This window comes from Mchenga conophoros, linkage group LG4 (assembly GCF_057382185.1).
Source record: "Mchenga conophoros isolate Kocher_MC1m ecotype Shallow Benthic linkage group LG4, M_conophoros_male_GT1.1, whole genome shotgun sequence".
In the NCBI taxonomy this organism is placed as follows: domain Eukaryota; kingdom Metazoa; phylum Chordata; class Actinopteri; order Cichliformes; family Cichlidae; genus Mchenga; species Mchenga conophoros.
The window spans coordinates 34980332-34999149 of NC_140529.1; the positions used below are offsets into that span (position 1 = coordinate 34980332).

Consider the following 18818-nt stretch of genomic DNA (forward strand, 5'->3'; position numbering starts at 1 on the left):
CGAGGGGCAAAAAAAGGTAAATATGTTCACGGTCCCTCTCTGATGTTTTTTTCTGAATCAGGCTACTCATTCTGTCCTGAAAATTCAGTGTTTTCACGTGTTTAACAGCTTTACTTGCACGAAGTTCCACTCAAATATATATCTCAGTTAAAAGAGAAAGATTGGGTAAATCCAAAAACATATTTTAAAAAAATAAATAAACTAGAAATACAGCAGATATAGATTACATTTGTTTTCTATCCTAGTTTACAATCTCCTGATTTGTCCTTTGACCTTTATGTTTTGGTTAGAATTACTTTAAATAAAAAATCACTGTAATGAAATGTGGAAAGTGGGCACCATGGATAAAACGGTACGGTACTTGTCCATTTATATACTCATCTTTTGGCTTGTGGGAAACAATTAGTCTCCTCGTGTTTAATGGATAAATCTTTAAACTCTTGAACTCTGACCTCAAAACTGCATTTATACTGAATCTGATTTTAAAATGGAAATAAGAAATAAGATTTGAAAATTCTTTCTTTTTCTCCTGGAAATTTGCTTCTAAGCACAATTTCTGCTAAATTCTTTCATAATTTAAATTCTTTCATAATTTAAATTCTTTCTTTTTTTAGGCTGTTTACTTAAAGAGTCAACACAGCAGATCATTTGCCTTCACCTCACCCTGTCTCGAGCATCCTCCTGTGTCACACTAACCCTCTGCATGTCCTCAGTCACTACATCCATGAAACTTCTCTGTGGTCTTCCTCTTTTCCTCCTGCCTGGTAGCTCCATTTTTAACATCCTTTCTCCAGTATATCCACATGTGCTCCTCTGCACAGGTCCAAACCCTCTCAGCCTGGTCTCTCCAACTTTGTCTCCAAACCGCTCAACCTGAGCTGTTCCTCACTGTTATTTCTATTTCTGTCCATTCTGAACATCTGAACATCTTCAGCTGCACTTCCTGTCTTTTTGTCAGTACCACCGTCCCCAAACCATACATCAGAGCAGCTCTCACTAACATCTTGTACACCTTCTCTTTCACTCTTGCTGCTATCCTTCTGCCACATATCACCCCTGACACTCGTCTCCATCCGCTCCACCACGCCTACCTAGTTGATCCCAGGTTTCCACCATCCACCTTCAGTGCCTCTACTCCCTGCAGCTTCACTGTTACACCTGTCTCCCTTCCATGCACAGACCTGTACTCTGTCTTGCTTCTACTGACTGATTCCTCTTCTCTTCAGAGTGTACCTCTCATCCATCTGCTCCCTACTCTTACTACAAATCATAATGCAATCTGCAAACACAGTAGTCCAGGCAGACTTCTGCCTGACCTCATCTGTCAACCAGTATGCCACCCCTCCATTGAAACTATGTTACTCCTCACTCACAGTTTAGCTTGCACCAGTCTCGCTGTTCTCATGCACTGTATGTCCTGCACCACCCTCACATTCTTCCCTTAAGAGACGTACACGTCTCTTACAATGTCATAAATAAATATTTTAAAGAAGAACCACATCCCTGGACTGCCAGTTTCACACTTTTATTCTGAAAGTCTTAACCGGATACCCCCCGTGTTCGCTACCTGCGCTTTGACGCAGCGGCTGAGCCGTGCTGTCTCTTCCACAGCAGAGAGAGGGAGGGGATGGGGCAAGCTGGTAACCGGGCTGTAACGGGGATAACCTGCAGCCTCCGTCTCTCAGCTGCTCCGATGGAGTGAACCGGGCCACGATGCGCGTTTATTTCCTTTCTCTGTCGCTCATGGAAAGGGTAAGGCACACGGATTGATCGGGGTGGCACGGTGATGTGCGGCACGCAGATGTAGCCGTGCGTTAGACGGTCCAGCTGTTTTTATGGGTGGGTGGGGGGGAGCAGGGTGGCGTGTGTGTGCGGGGTGGGGGGCAGTGGGGTGTTGATAGGAAATAGACGCCTTGCAGTCGGAATAAAGCCAAGCGCGGCGCGACGCTTTGGCGACATTTAGGTTCATCTTAGTGGCAAAAAAGGGAAATAATCCACTGATGTGTAATATCTCCGGCTTCAATCTCGTTAATTAGGCCTCCATCATTTACTGGATGATTGGCACCTCCCACCATGACGTGATAGCGGTGTGAGGCTATCCTGTGCAGCCTTTAAGCGCATGAATATACGCTGGTTTCCACATATTTGGATCATTTATTTTTCCGGAACAGTAATTAATTCCCTGTCTGACCACTCTGTTGTTAATAAGCCTTCGGGTTCGGGAGCCGTATTTCCTCCTGGATACAGCCCGCAATTACAATTCATGATGACACCCTATTGCCCCCCCTCCAAATAAATGTAAGAAACAGCGCCGCGTCTTTCTCCTGATGCTTGCTCCGTATTTGCGTGACGGCGTTTTGTGGACTCATTTCCGTACATCATGCGCATTCGTTATTACCATTATGGCTGTGGACGCGCGGATACATAAAGCCGAGACATACCCAGATGGATGAATTACTCCAAGAGTATCGCGATGCTGCTGTCAGTGTTAAGAGACAGCACTGCTGCTTTTGTGGTTTCAAAAAAAAGTGTCCCGTTATTGTGTGTGTGTGTGTGTGTGTGTGTGTGTGTGTGTGTGCGTGTGTGTGAAATGGATCCATATGAGTGTTGAGGACGGATCACAACCTGGCTCGCGTTGGATGCCTTCATCATTTTATTCTCCTCCAGCTCCTCTCAGCACCACATCCATCGCATATGTGCCTGAAAATGACCTCTCACTTTCTCTTCTTAATCCTCTTCTTCCTTCTCCTCTTCTAGGTTCACCTGGCACCTCAGTGAAGCCTGGGCCAGGGGGTCAGAGGTCGCCCACCAAACCTGCACTTCTCCCTCTTACCCCTACACCCCATCTCACCCCTTTCCTCCCCTTATACACCAGCCCCCTTTAGCTGCTGTCACCCTACACTGTCTTCTGTTCCAACAACTGGGACTGCCACCGTATAGCCTCACTCACAAATTCACAAAGCTGCCACGTCCATCCTCCCCCAGCACTTGTTTCTTGCCTGTAAGCCTCATCCAGTCAGCTTGAGAGGAAAGACCCCCCCCCCCCCCCCCCCGCACCCCCCAGAAAAAGATAAACAAACTAACTGTTGTGCATTTCATGACGAGGGCTGACCGGCCGCTCACCAGACACTCTGCCTAAGTGTCCTAGTCATCTTCTCAGATAACACCTCTCACACCCAGGCCTCAAGATGATGTGCGAGGTGATGCCCACCATCTCGGAGGACGGGCGCGGTGGAGGTGGAGGTGGCTCGTCTTCCCCGGCAGGGGGCGGAGGAGGAGGGATGGGTGGCGGAATGGGAAGCATTGGGGGCTACGGCAGCCGGGACCCGCGCGGTGGCGGTGGAGGCGGAGGCGATGAAGGAGGAAGCACAGGAAACCTGGAGTCGCTGATGGTGAACATGTTGACGGAGAGGGAGAGGCTGCTGGAGAGCCTGAGGGAGACGCAGGACAGTCTGGGGACGGCGCATCTACGCCTACGAGAGCTCGGCCACGAGAAGGAGTCCCTCCAGAGGCAGCTTTCCATCGCGCTGCCACAGGTACAGAGGGCGAGGCGAGGGGTCAGGGGGTTCAGGAGGATTGGCAGGAGCCAAACATACCAAGCTGAAAAAGACACATCACTATCTTAACACACACACACATATGTCTCATTTCTCTTCTTTAGCTGTCTTCTCCCTGAACATAAGAGGGCTTAAAGTGAAGTAGTTCACATTTCTGCTTCTCAAGGTCAGCTTGAAGGTGTGAGTGAAGGAGGGTCATGTAATGTAACAATATTCTGTGCAACAGGCCCAATCGTGGCCCTGTGCACACTCTAAGCCACAGGCAGAAGTGTACACGTGTCCCAAATGATAGTTTTTACTCTGCAAACAGCAGTTCATGTGAAAATGTGAGTAGAATCTGCAGCCTGGTTGTTTCACAGTGTGGGTTTGGTAGCTAAATGCAATGCATCATCACCACAAATGCAATATTTACATCATTCTCTCCCACATTTTTGTTGCTCACAGTGCTGTGGACACTGAAGGCCATCCTGCAGTAACATACAGGGATACACCGTACAACGGGGAGGAAAAGGATACAGTTAGCAGGATAATGACTGGATTAATTGCAGTTGTCTATTTACGGGAACTTCATATTTTGTAGATTTATCAGAGCAGGGAAAAAAGCGTTATGTGGTTCTTTATTATTATAACATAATTTACAAGTGTGCTGATTGACACATGGCTGTGAATTGAAGGTGAAGTGTTCCTTTAATGTGGTGGGGATCAAGCTGTGGGGCAGGGTCCACTGTTGGGTATCAGAGTCATTGCATGTAACAGGGAAAATATGGAGCGAAACTAAGCTGAAAATAATTGGACTCTAAACCAACCGAGAGTCTGCGGAGCTTCATTTCACTAAAATTCAACCTGAATTCTTTTTGTAATGTTTATTATTGAGAAAAAGTACGAAAACCGCAGCTTTAATTTAGATGTTTGTTACAAAAGAACAGGAATACTTGGCTTTTTTGGGCAAATAGTTATTAACGGTGATATAATGATTCGCATAATAGTCGATCATAATAATATTATAGTCTTCACAATAATATCTTAATATATATAGAAAATATTAAATAGGATATAATACCAATCAGTCAAATTCATCTTTAATTATATCTATAATTATAACAGCTGTGGGCCCTATTTTACTAAGTAATTAAGCTCAAAAGGCAAGTGCACAAAGCTGGGTCTGCTACCATAACTATATGAATGCATACAAAAAGAACAAATACACACATATTTATGATATTATATATACGCATTACTGACACTGTATTGATGAATATTCTTTAAAAAACACATCACAGGTATCTCCAGAGTTAAATGCACACAGGTTGTAACAAAAAAATGTATAATAAGCACTTAAGTAAACAAAGACGAGACATTTATGCCTTATACACCCAAGATATTGATGTATTGTGAATATGCATTTAAATACTTAGTAAACATCGTAGTACAGGAGATCTGAAAAAGTCACAAAGCTACTTACATGTATAAAACATCAATGGCATGATGAAAAGCTGTAGGTGGAATTATAAGTAGAAGTGCTGTTTTTGAAGTGCTGTAAAAGTAAATATTATGAGTAGAGCATTTCCTTCATCAGATGTTCTCATAGTGAAAATGGTTCCTTGTTGAATTATTGATACGTGAACCTATAAGCAGGATTTCAATGTGGGAGATGGTCCAGGTGGTGCTGAGTTGGGCTCCTTTGGGGGCGTTTAAACTACAGCAACGTGGATAAAGATCGGTTTGGGTGTATGTGAATCAGCTGAAAAAAACAAACACTTCTCAGGCTGAAAATGAATCAGCAGAAAATCTGAGGATTTCTTTTTATGAAAAATCGCTGATAGAGTAAAAAAGTCTAGTTACAAATTCAAACATATGTTTTCTTAATCTCCCATGATAGAAAACTGAATAGTATTGAATTTGTGATGGTTAATTTGACATGGTTAATTTGACATAATAGGATATTTTTAATAATATATACTGATAACATTCAAAGTAAGTCATAAGTTGATTATTAAAGTAGACACATGTTTATTCAACAGTCATAACAGACTTAATGCTGAAATCAGACTGTAATGTTTTCAGTGTGAGACTCTATTTTCTATGCATCATCACAATCTTATAGACTATAAAAAAAATTTTCTGGATAGTAATCAAGTACCAAATTAGAAATAGTCGAGTAAAGTACCTAAAACTTAAATATCAACAATTCAAATTTTAATAAAAACAGGTAAATAAATAAATACTACTGTAATACTAAACAATATTTTCTTACACCCGGACGTCAGGAACAACAGGTGTAACTGACGGAGCAATTAAGGGCTCGCTGCCACATCCTAACACATACACAGCTTTATCATCTTTTTTTACTTTGAATGGACCTTCAGGAAAAACAAAACAGACATTACATTGGACTCTAAGACTTTAATCTTATAATTGTGACTTTAAACTCACCACAAAGTCATTACTGAGGGCATTAATCAAGTGAGAAGTGGAGTCATTTTCCCTTAGGCTTTCATACACTCCGGCTCTTTTTGCAGCCAGTGATGTTGCCCTCTGCTGGCCATTAGGAAGAAAGCATTTAAGGCGCTTGAGCACCACTTTTCAGACACTGAGGCTACATCTATCTTAGATGGAGAGATGTTTTTCCATCTCACTTCTGTTTAGATTAGGTTAAATTTTGGTTGCTATATGAGTAAATTAAGTCTTTAAGGATCTTAAAAATACCTCAAAAACAGCACAAAGTCTTAAACGACCTTCTGGGCTTTTCAAATGTGATGCTAATATGTCTGTGGCACAGACTGGTCCTACCTGAAGCCCGGGGATGATGGCGCAGTGTTTCATTTGCCCCTGTAGCTCAGAAGCCATTATTATCCCACATCCCATGCCCGAGAGCTAATCATGTTGTAATTCCACTCAACATAGAAGAGCTCCGTCTCTATTTTCAGGCAGGAGTCATTGTTGGATGCCTCGGGCTGCAGTGTTGTCTCCCTCATTGTTAGTACCTATTTCTCTCTCTCTTGCCATGTCTGAAATATCAAAAATGGAATAACAGACGTAGCGGTGCTGCACGTTCTACCAGAGAATGAGTGGACATTAAAGGGCCGTGTTCCCTCAGTGAGAGGAGATCAATATGGTGCACACATCTGCAGAAGCACACAGATAGAGGAACACATGGACGACTGTGGCACATTCTACTGTAGATGAGTTCACCGAGTTTATCTGTGTGTGTGTGTAGACGTTGCCAGGAGAGGAAAAACAGGAGAGAGGGATGGAGTGAGCGACAGCACGGCTTGGAAAGAGAGAGGAAGAGAAAAAAAACCTGGTGATATGAAACTCACAGAGACTAACAAATCAAGTCCATTTGCATATTGCTGCATGCTAATGAGGTCTGGAGTGTGTTTTAGATGGTGTGTATCATGACGGGGGAAGATTGACATGGATGAAGGTGGGATTTAGTGGTAAAAACATCAGGTCAGTCATGACGCTAAGAGATTTCCATCATCTACCTGACCGAAGTGATGCAAAGTGTCTTGTTATGGGGTCTGTTTCACACCATCCTTTACACCAATTAATCCCAAAATTATAAAATCCTTTGGGCCCAGAACGTGCCATCTGTACACAGTAATTTCCTCCCTCGTCCTTCCTCTTCCATCTTTTCAAATAAGCCTCTTTCTTTTACTTGTTCCTCTGATCCTCCTCTATTTCAGCCCAGTGAGCACATCAGCTCAGAGGCTTGTTACAGACTGTACACGCTGTACTTTATAAATGCGTTTTTGGCTGATAGAGAGTGTGAGGTAAGGCTCCTATTTGCTGCCGTGTGGGTAAACTGATCACTCTTAGCACGGAGCAAAGATAACAGCAGCCAGCGCGCATGCATCAGTACGCTTTACTGGCCCGTTTGCATAAGCATTTTCTTTCCAAAACACACATGCTTTGGTGCACACGTGCTCAGGGATGGTCATGTGCTCTGCATCATGTGTGCATCACGCCACGGTCACACACGAGAGGACAATCAGAGCATGGGCGGGCGCTTATGGTACACATTGTGTGCATGGTCGCGGGTGTGAGATTGCAGAAGCAAAAACACAACCTCAGCTGCTGAGAGCTGAAGTCGGCTTGAGCGAGCTGAGAATGTCACCCTCTCTGTTGATTTGTTGCCATAGATTTTGATTGTAACTATTATGTGGCTGACCTCACAAAATATACATAATTGGAGTAAATTACACAAAATCACAACATTTCAGTTGGACCGCTGTCAGTTGGAAAAAGAAAGACTGGGCTGGCCTAATTTACTCTCATGCTTGTTTAACCTCCAGGTTTTAATGATGGGAGATAGCGGTCCATGCTTATTGTGCAATTAAACCAATTTCAGGTGCAACGCCTGCAATAAACCCAGTGGTTAGATTTTATATCAAGGTCTGGACTCCATGAGCGCTGCGGTAGACATGGCAAAGACCGTACTGTAAGTGAGTCGTTTCCTTTTTCGGCCGCAGTGTAGCCGCTTTTCTGTGCAAGTATGCGTTGATTTAATGTGCTGGAATTCTTTGAGGCCAATGAGCTTTGAGCTTGTTAATGAAATCAAGATCTGTCAAACGGTTTGCTGTGTTTAATTGCACTGTAGGTTAACGGAAAAGATTGGCCGTAAAAGCCTCCTGTTGGCTTTTACTGCTGCGCGTTTCGTTTTCTCTGGGATAGACGGCCAAAGCTGGAGAAGGTAACATACTCCTGTAACGATGAAATAAAGGAGTTTGGTCGGAAAAAATTTGCGGTCATTGAAATTATTTGCTTGTTTTGCCTCCACTTTGTTGACATTTATACTTATCATAAGAGGGTAAAATCCACTGAAAGGCACCATTAGAAATTAAATGCAGCATAAACATACCAACTTACAACCTTCCCTCCTCTTCTGAGGTTTAAGTGTGAACGTCTGAAGCACATTTAGTTAAAATATGAACGTACTTGGCATCATGTCTGTGAGCTTACCTGGTATCGACTTATAATGAGTAAATCTGTTTAGTGGGTTTGACCTGAGTGTTGGCTGATGACGTGGCCTCTCCACACGTGGCAGATAAGCCCAAGACAAGCGAGCGTTTTCCTCACAGATTGACATGACATGTCACGATCATATCAGTTTTTCTACTGGCCCAAAGATAACATGGGAGGGAGTAATGGACACATATATGCTGGTTTGCTGATGTAAAAGGTGCCTTTTGTCCTAAACATACACTTTGATGATTCAGAATATTGTGACTGCTTGGTTATGAGCCACAGATGCCACTTTGAAGACTGGTTAGCTTCAATTTTTCCTTGGAAAAAAATGGCACTAAACTTCACAGCATGGAGTCTTTTTTTTAGCTTTCATGTTTGTTTTTTTAATTATTATTAATTTGGAAAACTGGCCAAAGTTAGAGGAGGTAACCCCATGCTGAGATCGTTCCAATCTAGTTAATCCAAAGTCTGGCAAGTTATTTGGTGGTTTCACATGCTCTCAGCCAATACTGAGTCAGCAGACAATAAAAAAAATCAATCAAAGGAGAATTTTTGGTCTACACCTTCTGTGCCAAGAAGTCATGAAAAAAGCTTTGATGATAGCATGCATTGACCATAGCGTTCTTTCAATATGCTTTTAAACATCGGAGCATTTATTTCTGCCCAGAGTTGCATTAATTTTTCACCAAGGTCTTGTATTGATGCTGGATGAGTCGGACTGCTGTGGAAAATCTTCTCCAGCGTATCCCAAAGATTCTCAGTGGGTTTAAGGCCAATCCATGTGCGAACATGATGCCTGACGCTTCCAGAACCTCTCTTTCACAGTCTGAGTCTGATAAATCCTGCCATTGTTATCTTGGAATATCTCTGTGCCATCAGGGAAGAGAATTGATGGAATAACCTGCTCGATTGCTATATTCACGTAGTCAGCTGACCTCATTTTTTTGGCCAGATAACTTTGCTAAATAATAATGCATACTTTATTGAGCGCCGAGGGGAAATTACTCTCTCTGCATTTCACCCTTTCACTCAGTGAAGCAGTGGGCAGCTGCAAATCAGGTGCCCAGGGAGCAGTGTGTAGGGACAGCCCCTTGCTCAGGGATATTGCAGGGTAGCCATTCAGTGGATTTGAACCCTCAACCTTCCAATCATGGGGTGACCACGCTACCTACTGAGCTATCCCTGCCTTGCATAGAGACCTGACTAAGCAACCCTAGATTATAACAGAGCCCCCCACAGGCGTGTACAGTAGGCACTAAGTGGGATTGGTGCATTACTTCATATGATGCATCAATCAGGAAAATCTGGACTCTGTCTGATATTTATGCACCTGAGCAAACTGAAGCATTTTTAAAATAAGCCTCACTGATGAGTGGTTTTCTGAAAGTAACTAGAAAAACATTTTTCCATTAATATGAGGTATGCTGTCAAATATATACACCAAATATACAATCAGGAATACAGAAATTAATGTGAAAATAACTGAAATAAAACAAATGTACCATACCATACCAGCTTCATATATAAAGCACTTTAACATAAAACCAGGGTTCACAAAGTGCTGTGCATATACAAATAGCATAAGAAAAGTAAAATAAAATTATTACTAAATAAATAAGATAAAATAAAACATGTTAAAACAAATTGAGTCTAAAATATATATCTTTTAGAACAAGTTTTAAGAGATTTCAAAACAAATAAAAGGACTTTAAAAACTATCCTAAAATGTACAGGTAGCTTGATGGCAATAAAAACAAACTAATGAAAACAAAAATGATCCATTTACATCACACTTTCTAAATGAATTTGTGACTATCATCAATTTTCATATTGTTTTGCTGCATTTCATGATTTATTTATTAATTAAATCATTTATTTATTCCTGTATATGTTTTTGATGAAGGCAGTTTTGATTGCATATAGATTGGGGTCAAAATTAAAGCAAATAAAGGGACTCCAAAATGTAACAAAATGAGTTTGTTCAGTAAATTCTGTAAATTTAAACTATAAGTATAGTTTAAAATTTGTACATATATATATATATATATATATATATATATATATATATATATATATAGAGAGAGAGAGAGAGAGAGAGAGAGAGATATAGATATATATATAGATATATATAATTGGCTAAAGCTAGAAGACTTATCCAGCCTCATTAACGTGGAGTTACATTTTCTCCTCACTACATTTTTTGGTGTCTGATGGAGAAGCAGAAGCAGATTCATGTCTTATTTGCAAAGCATCTTTAGAATAAAAGAAAACCTTGCAGCTTCAATGTAAATCAGCTGTCACACATTTCCTGACTGAATTTGAACTTCCACCCATACGTCCCACCTGCTTGACCTTTCTGTAATCATTCTTGGATGAATGAGAGGTAAAGCAGTGTGTGTGTGTGTGTGTGTGATCAGTATGTCTAACCTGCACTCATGACCTCATGCAGCAGCAGCACTGTTCAGTCAATAATAGCACCCTCTTGTGACCTTGCAGGAGTTTGCAGTGCTGACCAAAGAGCTGAACCTCTGCCGGGAACAGCTGCTGGAGAGAGAGGAGGAGATCGCGGAGCTGAAGGCAGAGAGGAACAACACACGAGTCAGTACACTTCCATGTCTGTTTTACGTTATGCTCTCCTCTGATCCTGGCATGCAACCTCGCCTTTTCTGAAAGACTTCACACGAGAAAACGTAATCCTCTGAGACATATCAGAGGCGCACTGTGGTGAGCTTTTACTGCATGTGAACCACATGTGTTTCCAGCTGCTGCTCGAACATCTGGAGTGCCTGGTGTCCCGCCATGAGCGCAGCCTGAGGATGACCGTGGTGAAGAGGCAGGCCCAGTCTCCGGCCGGGGTCTCTAGTGAGGTGGAGGTCCTAAAGGCCCTCAAGTCCTTGTTCGAGCATCACAAAGCTCTGGATGAGAAAGTGCGCGAAAGGCTACGGGTAGCTCTGGAGCGCGTGTCGGTCCTGGAGGAGGAGCTACAGTCTTCCTCCCAAGAGGTGAGTCCCTGTTTCCCTCCCACTTAGTTTTCTTTTTAGATTAGAAATAGAAGATAATTACAGATGGGGCCTCTTTGATGATTCTCTTTGCCTTGTTTTTAGGTTCTCTCTTTAAGGGAGCAAATCAAACGACGCCAGCAAGGACTAGACAACGGCAAAGAGGTAATCGAGCGCATTTCATAGGCAATAACTGTACATACAGATCATAAAGCACAGTTAGTTTATTGTAGAGGACAGAAAACAGGTTGGTTTTAGAGTTGTGTTCATACTGACCTGTGATATTGTCACAGCAACACATATATACTCTCTGCATGCAGCAGAGCAAAGCTGAAAAAACATGGCTGACATTACAAACCGCTGTGTTGTTAGCGTATAGAAGGTTTCCCGTGCTGACCATCTGTAGCTAGGCTCATAGACCCGCATTGTGTCTGTTCGCATGGTCTTTGAGTACACAGTGTGAAGGATTATAGGAATGTTAACTAACACAAGAAAGGGAGTGACAGTGGAGTTCACCACAAAGAGAAAGAAGCACAAAAGAGCAGAAACAAAGACAGCTGAGAATTTTCATTGTCTCTAACATTCCGTTCACAGCAACGAGGCTGTTTGACTGTTGTGGCTTCCTTACTTTCCGAGGCGCAGCACAAACACGAGCAGGAGTGGTCTATAGTGTGCACGTGGGTCTGCAAAGCAAAGCTCTGACTTCAACACTTGTAGTTTAATATCAGAGAAACACTCATTGTTATACAAGTAACTTTTTAACATTAACAATAAAGCGTTTAATCATGTTTTGCTATCTTTTGCTATTTTTCCTCAGACTGCATACGTAGATCTTAAAGTGGGGGTACAAGAAATAAAAGCGGCTGCTGTTTAAGGCTGCATAAATCTTTCCTCACTCTGCAGCTGGAGCGTTGATCAGGTGCCACTGATTGCCAGAAGCTGCTGCAGTTATTGCAGTAACTGTATACAGTTTATTCTTAGATCAGTAGAACTGTCATATAGCTTACAGCCATCAGTGTCAGTTTATTCCCGTTAAGCAGCATTTCAGTCATTCTTCAAGGAGGAAGTTATGCACTGGTGGTTAGCACCGATGCCTCAAGGCAAGAAGGTCCTGAGTTTGAATCCCATCCATCTCTGCATGTCAAATCAGTGAGCTAATTCATTAAATTGATGGTGGCTTGAGATGTTTTTATTAACATGTTATGTTCCTTGGTTACATAGATATCACAATATGATGTGTGTATTGTGTTGAAGTGTACTGATTATCAAATATTGTGAAACGGTCACAATTGGATGAGTTCTCATATAACCCACCCTCTATCTGCAACAGGATTTCTTAATTGCTTAAAAACTGTGCATTTCACAGTGTTAACGAGGAAAACTTACTCAAAATACTAACTGTTGTTTCTTTTTTTATGTACAAAAGCTTAACGAAAGAGAAAAACTGTGTAAAATCCCTGCTCCCACTTTGAAAGATGAACACATTGTAAAACCTGCACATTTACATGCACCTCTCATTCAATAACCAGAGCAGACCGACAATATATATACATTTTTTTAAACATGGGCGATTTAATAGAATTTAAAAAAATAGAGCATTTCACACATTTTTAAACCACTGTGTCACAAGATAGTCCTCTGAGTGGAAGATTAGGTTTCAGATGTTACAATAATGTTACTTTAACATATAGAAATGAAACATATTGTATTATAATTTTTATCTTACATTTCTGCAGATACAACTTTTTGCTCCACTACAATTAAATGTTGCAGAGTTCAAATTTAAGTTCTTAAATTTTGCTTCCTGGAGTGGAAAAAACACGACAGCAAAATCCCCGGAAAACCCATAAACTCTGGAAGTTTTATTCTTAATAATCATAATTTATCCTTTTTATATTAAATACAGTAAATCTTTTCTTTCAGAGGCTTCCCAACGGACCGTCCTCCATCCTGGACGACGGCGAAATTGACAGGCAGAGAGAGGGCGAGATAGAGAGACAGAGGTCAGAGCTTGGACAACTGAAAGAGCGACTGGCCCTCATGTGCAGACAGGTATTCGGTTCAGGAGTTCCTAAGGTCAAATGCTCTTAGCAAAACAAGCAAAATATCGCAAATCTGCAATGCTAACAGACAGAAAACGATGTGTGCCCGTTTAGCCTTGTATCCTTCATTTCCTGTCAGGTTGGCGAGATCGAGGAGCAGCTGACGTCTGCCAGGAGGGAGCTGGCCCGATCAGAGGAGACCAACCAGAAACTACAGAGGGATCTAAAGGAGGTGTGACACTCCGAGCTATGTTGTTCATACTTTTTTGTTGTGGTTACTATGCTGTTTGTTTACGTGGCTGCAGCAACTGTTGCTGTATGCAAATCACCGTGTAGCCGTGATGTCACTGGTAGAGCATGGATGTGGGCCGGTTAATCAGTCAGTGCGCTGGCAGCTGAGTGAAAGGCGTGTGGAGCGTTTTGGAATTAGAGGTAGTCGAGCGAGTTTAATCAGCAAACTTTTATTTCTTGCCACGGCCTGTATCCTCCCACCCAACCCCCACTCTCATTTCTGTTGGACATAACAGGGTGCTTCTGACATCTGTCAGCGATAACTATCAACCGGTCATTATCATTCCTTAACTAATAACAGTTCACACTGAGTGAATTATCTTTTTGAGAACGCCTCCTTGTAAATTTACCATTTGCTCTCTTACGCCTTTCTATTTGTTTCTCACAGTGGTTACATATTTTCACAGGCGCTCTGTCAAAGGGAAGACATGGAAGAGAGGATCACCACATTAGAGCGCAGGTTTGTGTTTTCTCTCCACGTCCATCAACACGGAGAAAGTGCAGGATGGAAAGCGCAATGAAGAAAATCTATAAAGACAGAAACAGTAGAATCGAAAAAGAACATTCAGAGCTATTGAATGTGCTAAACTATATTAGGTATAAATGTAGGGATTCATTCATGAATTTAATTATCTGCATATTCATTCCCCCTATTTGTTCCCATTTATTTTTTGTTTTGTTAATTTTTGAATTCATCTATTTGTTTCATAAAATTTCCTTGCATTTTGTCCCTAATTCATCTTTTTCCCATTTAAAATTGGCATTTTTATAAAAATCATGCAAATCTCATATGAAGTATGTCATATAAACTTTCCCTCCCAGAAACAAAATACATGAATAAAAACACAGATGAAATAAATAATTTTATTAATAAAATGAGCTCTATTTTTTTAAGGAATACAGAGCAAATTTAAACATTTAGTCTCATATTTTATAAATGGATTGTGTGCATTTACCCTGGATATTTATTATTTTTGGTAGATTTATTTCTTTATAGTTGACATGAAGATGACCTTTCTTCCAAAATCCCGTCCACTCACGTCTCTGTTGGGGTCTGGTTTGCAGGTACCTGAGTGCCCAGAGGGAGGCGACTTCTCTCCATGACATAAAAGATAAGCTGGAAAATGAGCTGGCCAGCAAGGAGTCACTCCACAGACAGGTTAGGTTAACAGTCCCTTTCATCTCCATGCGTGTTCATGTCTCTGCTGCTGATTGACAGCTTGGCTGTGTTTCGCATTGGCACAGAAAGAGCATCATTAGTGCCTTTTCTACTTCCCCCCCGACGGCTTTAAACATGTCTTTTTGCCCTCGGCAATCTTCTATTGCGGTCCGAGTTCCACCTGCACTCCCTGACATCCCGCTTTCCTGCAGAGTGAAGAGAAGAACCGGCAGCTTCAGGAGCGTCTTGATGATGCCAAACAGAAGCTGCAGCAAACCCTGCAGAGAGCTGAGACGCTGCCTGAGATCGAAGCCCAGCTCGCCCAGAGAGTGGCTGCACTCAACAAGGTGTGTACGTCCTAATCGGCCTCAGTAAACCCTTGTTGGTGTATTTTGGAGTGATCCGACAGGTTTGCCAAAGTCTTGCGAGCCTTTTTATCCCCAATCGTGTTTTTTTAAACAGCAAAATTTTCTAGAGACAAAATTTAGTACGTGGATGTGTGTGCACAAATTTGGTGCGAGCTGGAATGTGCAGCAATGCAGAGACTCAGTTGCATGCGTGAGTACATGCAGGCAGGTGCAAGCAGGAGCATTTGTAAGTGCATGTTTGTGTGCATTCACGCCCACATAAAGTGTAGGGGGAAAAAAACCACAAGATGTCAAAAGATAGAAGAATAGCAAATATTTTATCAAGCCGTGGCAGCAATACATAATCAGACAAGCTGAGATGAAAGCCCGCTCAGGGCACAGAGTGAGCACAGCTATTACATCCTTGGGTGCTCAGCACGCCAAGGACTGTACACCGCAAAAATTCTTCCTGACTGACTGATTTAATTGCATGCATGTTAACCTCTTGCATTCCCGTAAAAAAATGGTTTCCTCACACCAAAAAATTTGCATAGAAGTCGCTCTGCTCTTATTAGTCAAACCTCTTCAACGACTACTGCTTCTACATGTTCGGGCAGGAAGGCTGGCGTGGAAGGATAAGATTAATGTCCTGTAAGAAACAAGAAAACAAACTTTCCTGTTACACTGTGATCTGTACAGGCATGTAACTAATTGAAGGAATAAGTCAACAAGCTGTTCCTTTTGTGTTAATTTGTATTAGTGTTGCAACATGATTCAGGCTGTAACCTTGCTCTCCAATCGCTCAGGCGGAGGAGCGTCATGGTAACTTTGAGGAGCGACTGCGACAGATGGAGGCGCAACTGGAGGAGAAGAACCAGGAGCTACAGCGAGTGAGTCACGCTTGCTTTTCCATCTTTCTGTTTTCATCCTCCCCCTCTTTTCCTTTTGTCAGGATTTACTCTGCACAAAGGCGCACTAATTTTCTAAACCCTGTATTTGACCGTGCACATTCAGATTGAAGTCGTTGTCTCTCTTTCTCTCTCTCCCTCTGTCAAGCAGATTCCCTGTTATTAACTCTCCTCCCCCCCCCTCCCTTCTCTCAGCCTCTGCACTGATTTTTAAAAATCTTTCCCTCTCGCTCATCTCGCTTACCCTGCCCCTCAGGCGAGGCAGAGGGAGAGGATGAATGACGAACACAACAAGCGCCTCTCTGACACGGTGGACAAGCTGCTGTCCGAGTCCAACGAGAGGCTGCAGCTCCATCTGAAGGAGAGGATGGCTGCCCTGGAAGAAAAGGTGACCGCCTCCGACCACAGAAAGAGTTTCCAGCCAAAGATTTTTTAAATCAGAAATGCATTAACTGCAGTAAATATTATCTTAACCCACAAATTAACTCCTGGCCTCGGGTACCTTCACTCAATTCTCTGCCCTCCAGGAAGTGACCAGTTTAAACTTGAGTACATTCCCAAGCCGTGCCTCAAACATCCATTAGCTCTTTTTGTGTCTTACTTTCATTATTCCTGGAACTCATTAATTTATAAATACAGAGATTTACTACATGTAATAGACATAAACATCCAGATTAGAAATGCCTGGTGGTTGATTTTTTTGTTAATCTCTTATCTACAATCTGTGCTTTATTTGCACTATCAGCAAACAAAAAGGTTTCTTTTCTAAATGTAAACTGCTGTGATTTTACAGCAGGTATAAAGTCCTGTTGATGATAAATTCCGGGTGGGATTAGGTTTAAAGGAATGTGCTTAAAAGTGGAGCTTTTCGTTTGCAGGGTAGCACAGTGACTTGGTAAGATGCTTACTGAGCTGTTACTTGTAGCATTGATAGTTTGCTGTAAATGTAGACTTTAAATTATACTCCTGGATTTTGAGATACGTAACATTTATAGGTGACAAATATTACTTTATTGTGAACAGGTAACACGGACAAAGTTAGCCAGTGACACAGTTTAACCGAAAACTGCATGTCTTTTCCCCACATGTGATGCAGGTCATTGAGTTCTTGCTAAAAAAGCAAATCAGTAAAATGTCTGGGGTTCAAATTCGACAGCCAGCTGGAGACTTCTCTCCAAGCACTCTGGCTTCCTCCCACAATTAAAAAAAATGCACATTAGGTTAACTGGTGATTCTAAATCGACTGTAGGTATGAGTGGTCGTTTTTTTCCTTTTTGTTAGCCCTTTAAAATTAGCGGCCTGTCTAGGGTGTACCCCATGCCTCACCTCATAAGTGCTCAGATAGGCTGCAGTGCAGCTGCAGCCCTGAATTGGCTAAGCAGAAGAAACCGAATGGGTAGATGGTTATGAAGAAGTTGCATGCATCTGTGCTTTAATGCATACATTTCTATATATGCACTGCTGTTATTGTAGATGCAATCTGCATATGTAGATCATCTGTAATTCTAATGAAACACTGGCAAGAAATTGAGTCCCTGTAAAAAAAAACACACTGGTGGCAGACAGTAGACTAATTTTCTCAGATAGAACAAATAAGGTTTTCCTGAAATTCCCCTCATACTCTTATTACTTCTTATCATTTTTCTCCAGAATGCACTATCAGAGGAACTGTCCAACATGAAGAAACTCCAGGATGATCTGCTGGCAAACAAGGTGACCATACATCCAGGTTTTATTCTCAGGTTATGCTAGCAGACATGATTTTCCTCTTTTCTCTACCATTTTTTTTTTTCATTTGCAGGATCAGCTGATCGCTGAGCTGGAAAGGCTTCAGCTGGAGTTGGATCAGCTGAGAGCGAGGCCTGGGGGCTCTTATTCCAGGTTGGTACCATCATTTGGACAGCTTGTAGCTGTACGTCGACTGGCTACTGTTGGGCTGTATCTTCATTTTCCGTGCTCTTTTGATTTAATCCTCTATTATTAGACAATTTTAATTTTTCACATTGATATGTTCGTTTTGCAGTATCTCAGCTTTGGAGTTGGCACATGTTATGCTTTAGTACCCCACTTTGTTTGCTGTGTGTAGGGTTAATCGTTTCATCTTATCGTGTCTCATTTCTTCTTTTATTTTTCCAGTCGCTCTCTGCCAGGCAGCGCTCTGGAGTTGAGGTATTCCCACGGAGGCGGGTCCCTCCCAACAGGTTCCACCACTCACCTGGATCCCTTCGGTAATGCCTCTGCCGGAGGCGCAGGCAATCGTCACTGGCCCCGCTGGAGCTCTGCTCATGAGGACACTACCAAGGTGAGATATTTTAAAAGGTGCTTCAGAAATCACTCTTCAAATGTTTAAAAGTGAAAGTTGGGATCCTTTTTTTTTTTTTTTTTTTTTTTTTACAAAAAAAAGGTGTAGCTCAGTGATACAGTGTAGTAATTTTCAACAGCACTGACTCACTGGAGCTCAAGAAATGAGCTAAATGGGATTTGAGATACACAAAATTAGATGTTCCTAGCATAGACTGTATACAAAAGATGAACCTTTTTTTT

The 18818-nt window shown here is 42.0% G+C and overlaps 1 protein-coding gene across 3 annotated transcripts in view; it reads left to right on the forward strand.

Annotated features, from left to right (window-relative positions):
* Positions 1–1621: 1621 nt before the first annotated feature.
* Positions 1622–18818, forward strand: part of ppfia3 (PTPRF interacting protein alpha 3) — a 33793-nt gene continuing 16596 nt past the window's right edge. For 2 of the 3 annotated variants that reach the window (XM_085272061.1, XM_085272063.1), the window contains exons 1-15: positions 1622–1752; positions 2758–3536; positions 11025–11126; positions 11291–11530; positions 11633–11692; positions 13451–13579; positions 13709–13801; positions 14268–14320; positions 14926–15019; positions 15232–15366; positions 16173–16256; positions 16531–16662; positions 17925–17987; positions 18076–18155; positions 18411–18576. In XM_085272061.1, the coding sequence (XP_085128187.1) occupies positions 3189–3536; positions 11025–11126; positions 11291–11530; positions 11633–11692; positions 13451–13579; positions 13709–13801; positions 14268–14320; positions 14926–15019; positions 15232–15366; positions 16173–16256; positions 16531–16662; positions 17925–17987; positions 18076–18155; positions 18411–18576 (1779 nt within the window). In that variant the 5' untranslated portion in view covers positions 1622–1752; positions 2758–3188. The remainder of the gene's footprint in view (positions 1753–2757; positions 3537–11024; positions 11127–11290; positions 11531–11632; positions 11693–13450; positions 13580–13708; positions 13802–14267; positions 14321–14925; positions 15020–15231; positions 15367–16172; positions 16257–16530; positions 16663–17924; positions 17988–18075; positions 18156–18410; positions 18577–18818) is intronic. The other variant, XM_085272062.1, reaches the window with a different exon arrangement.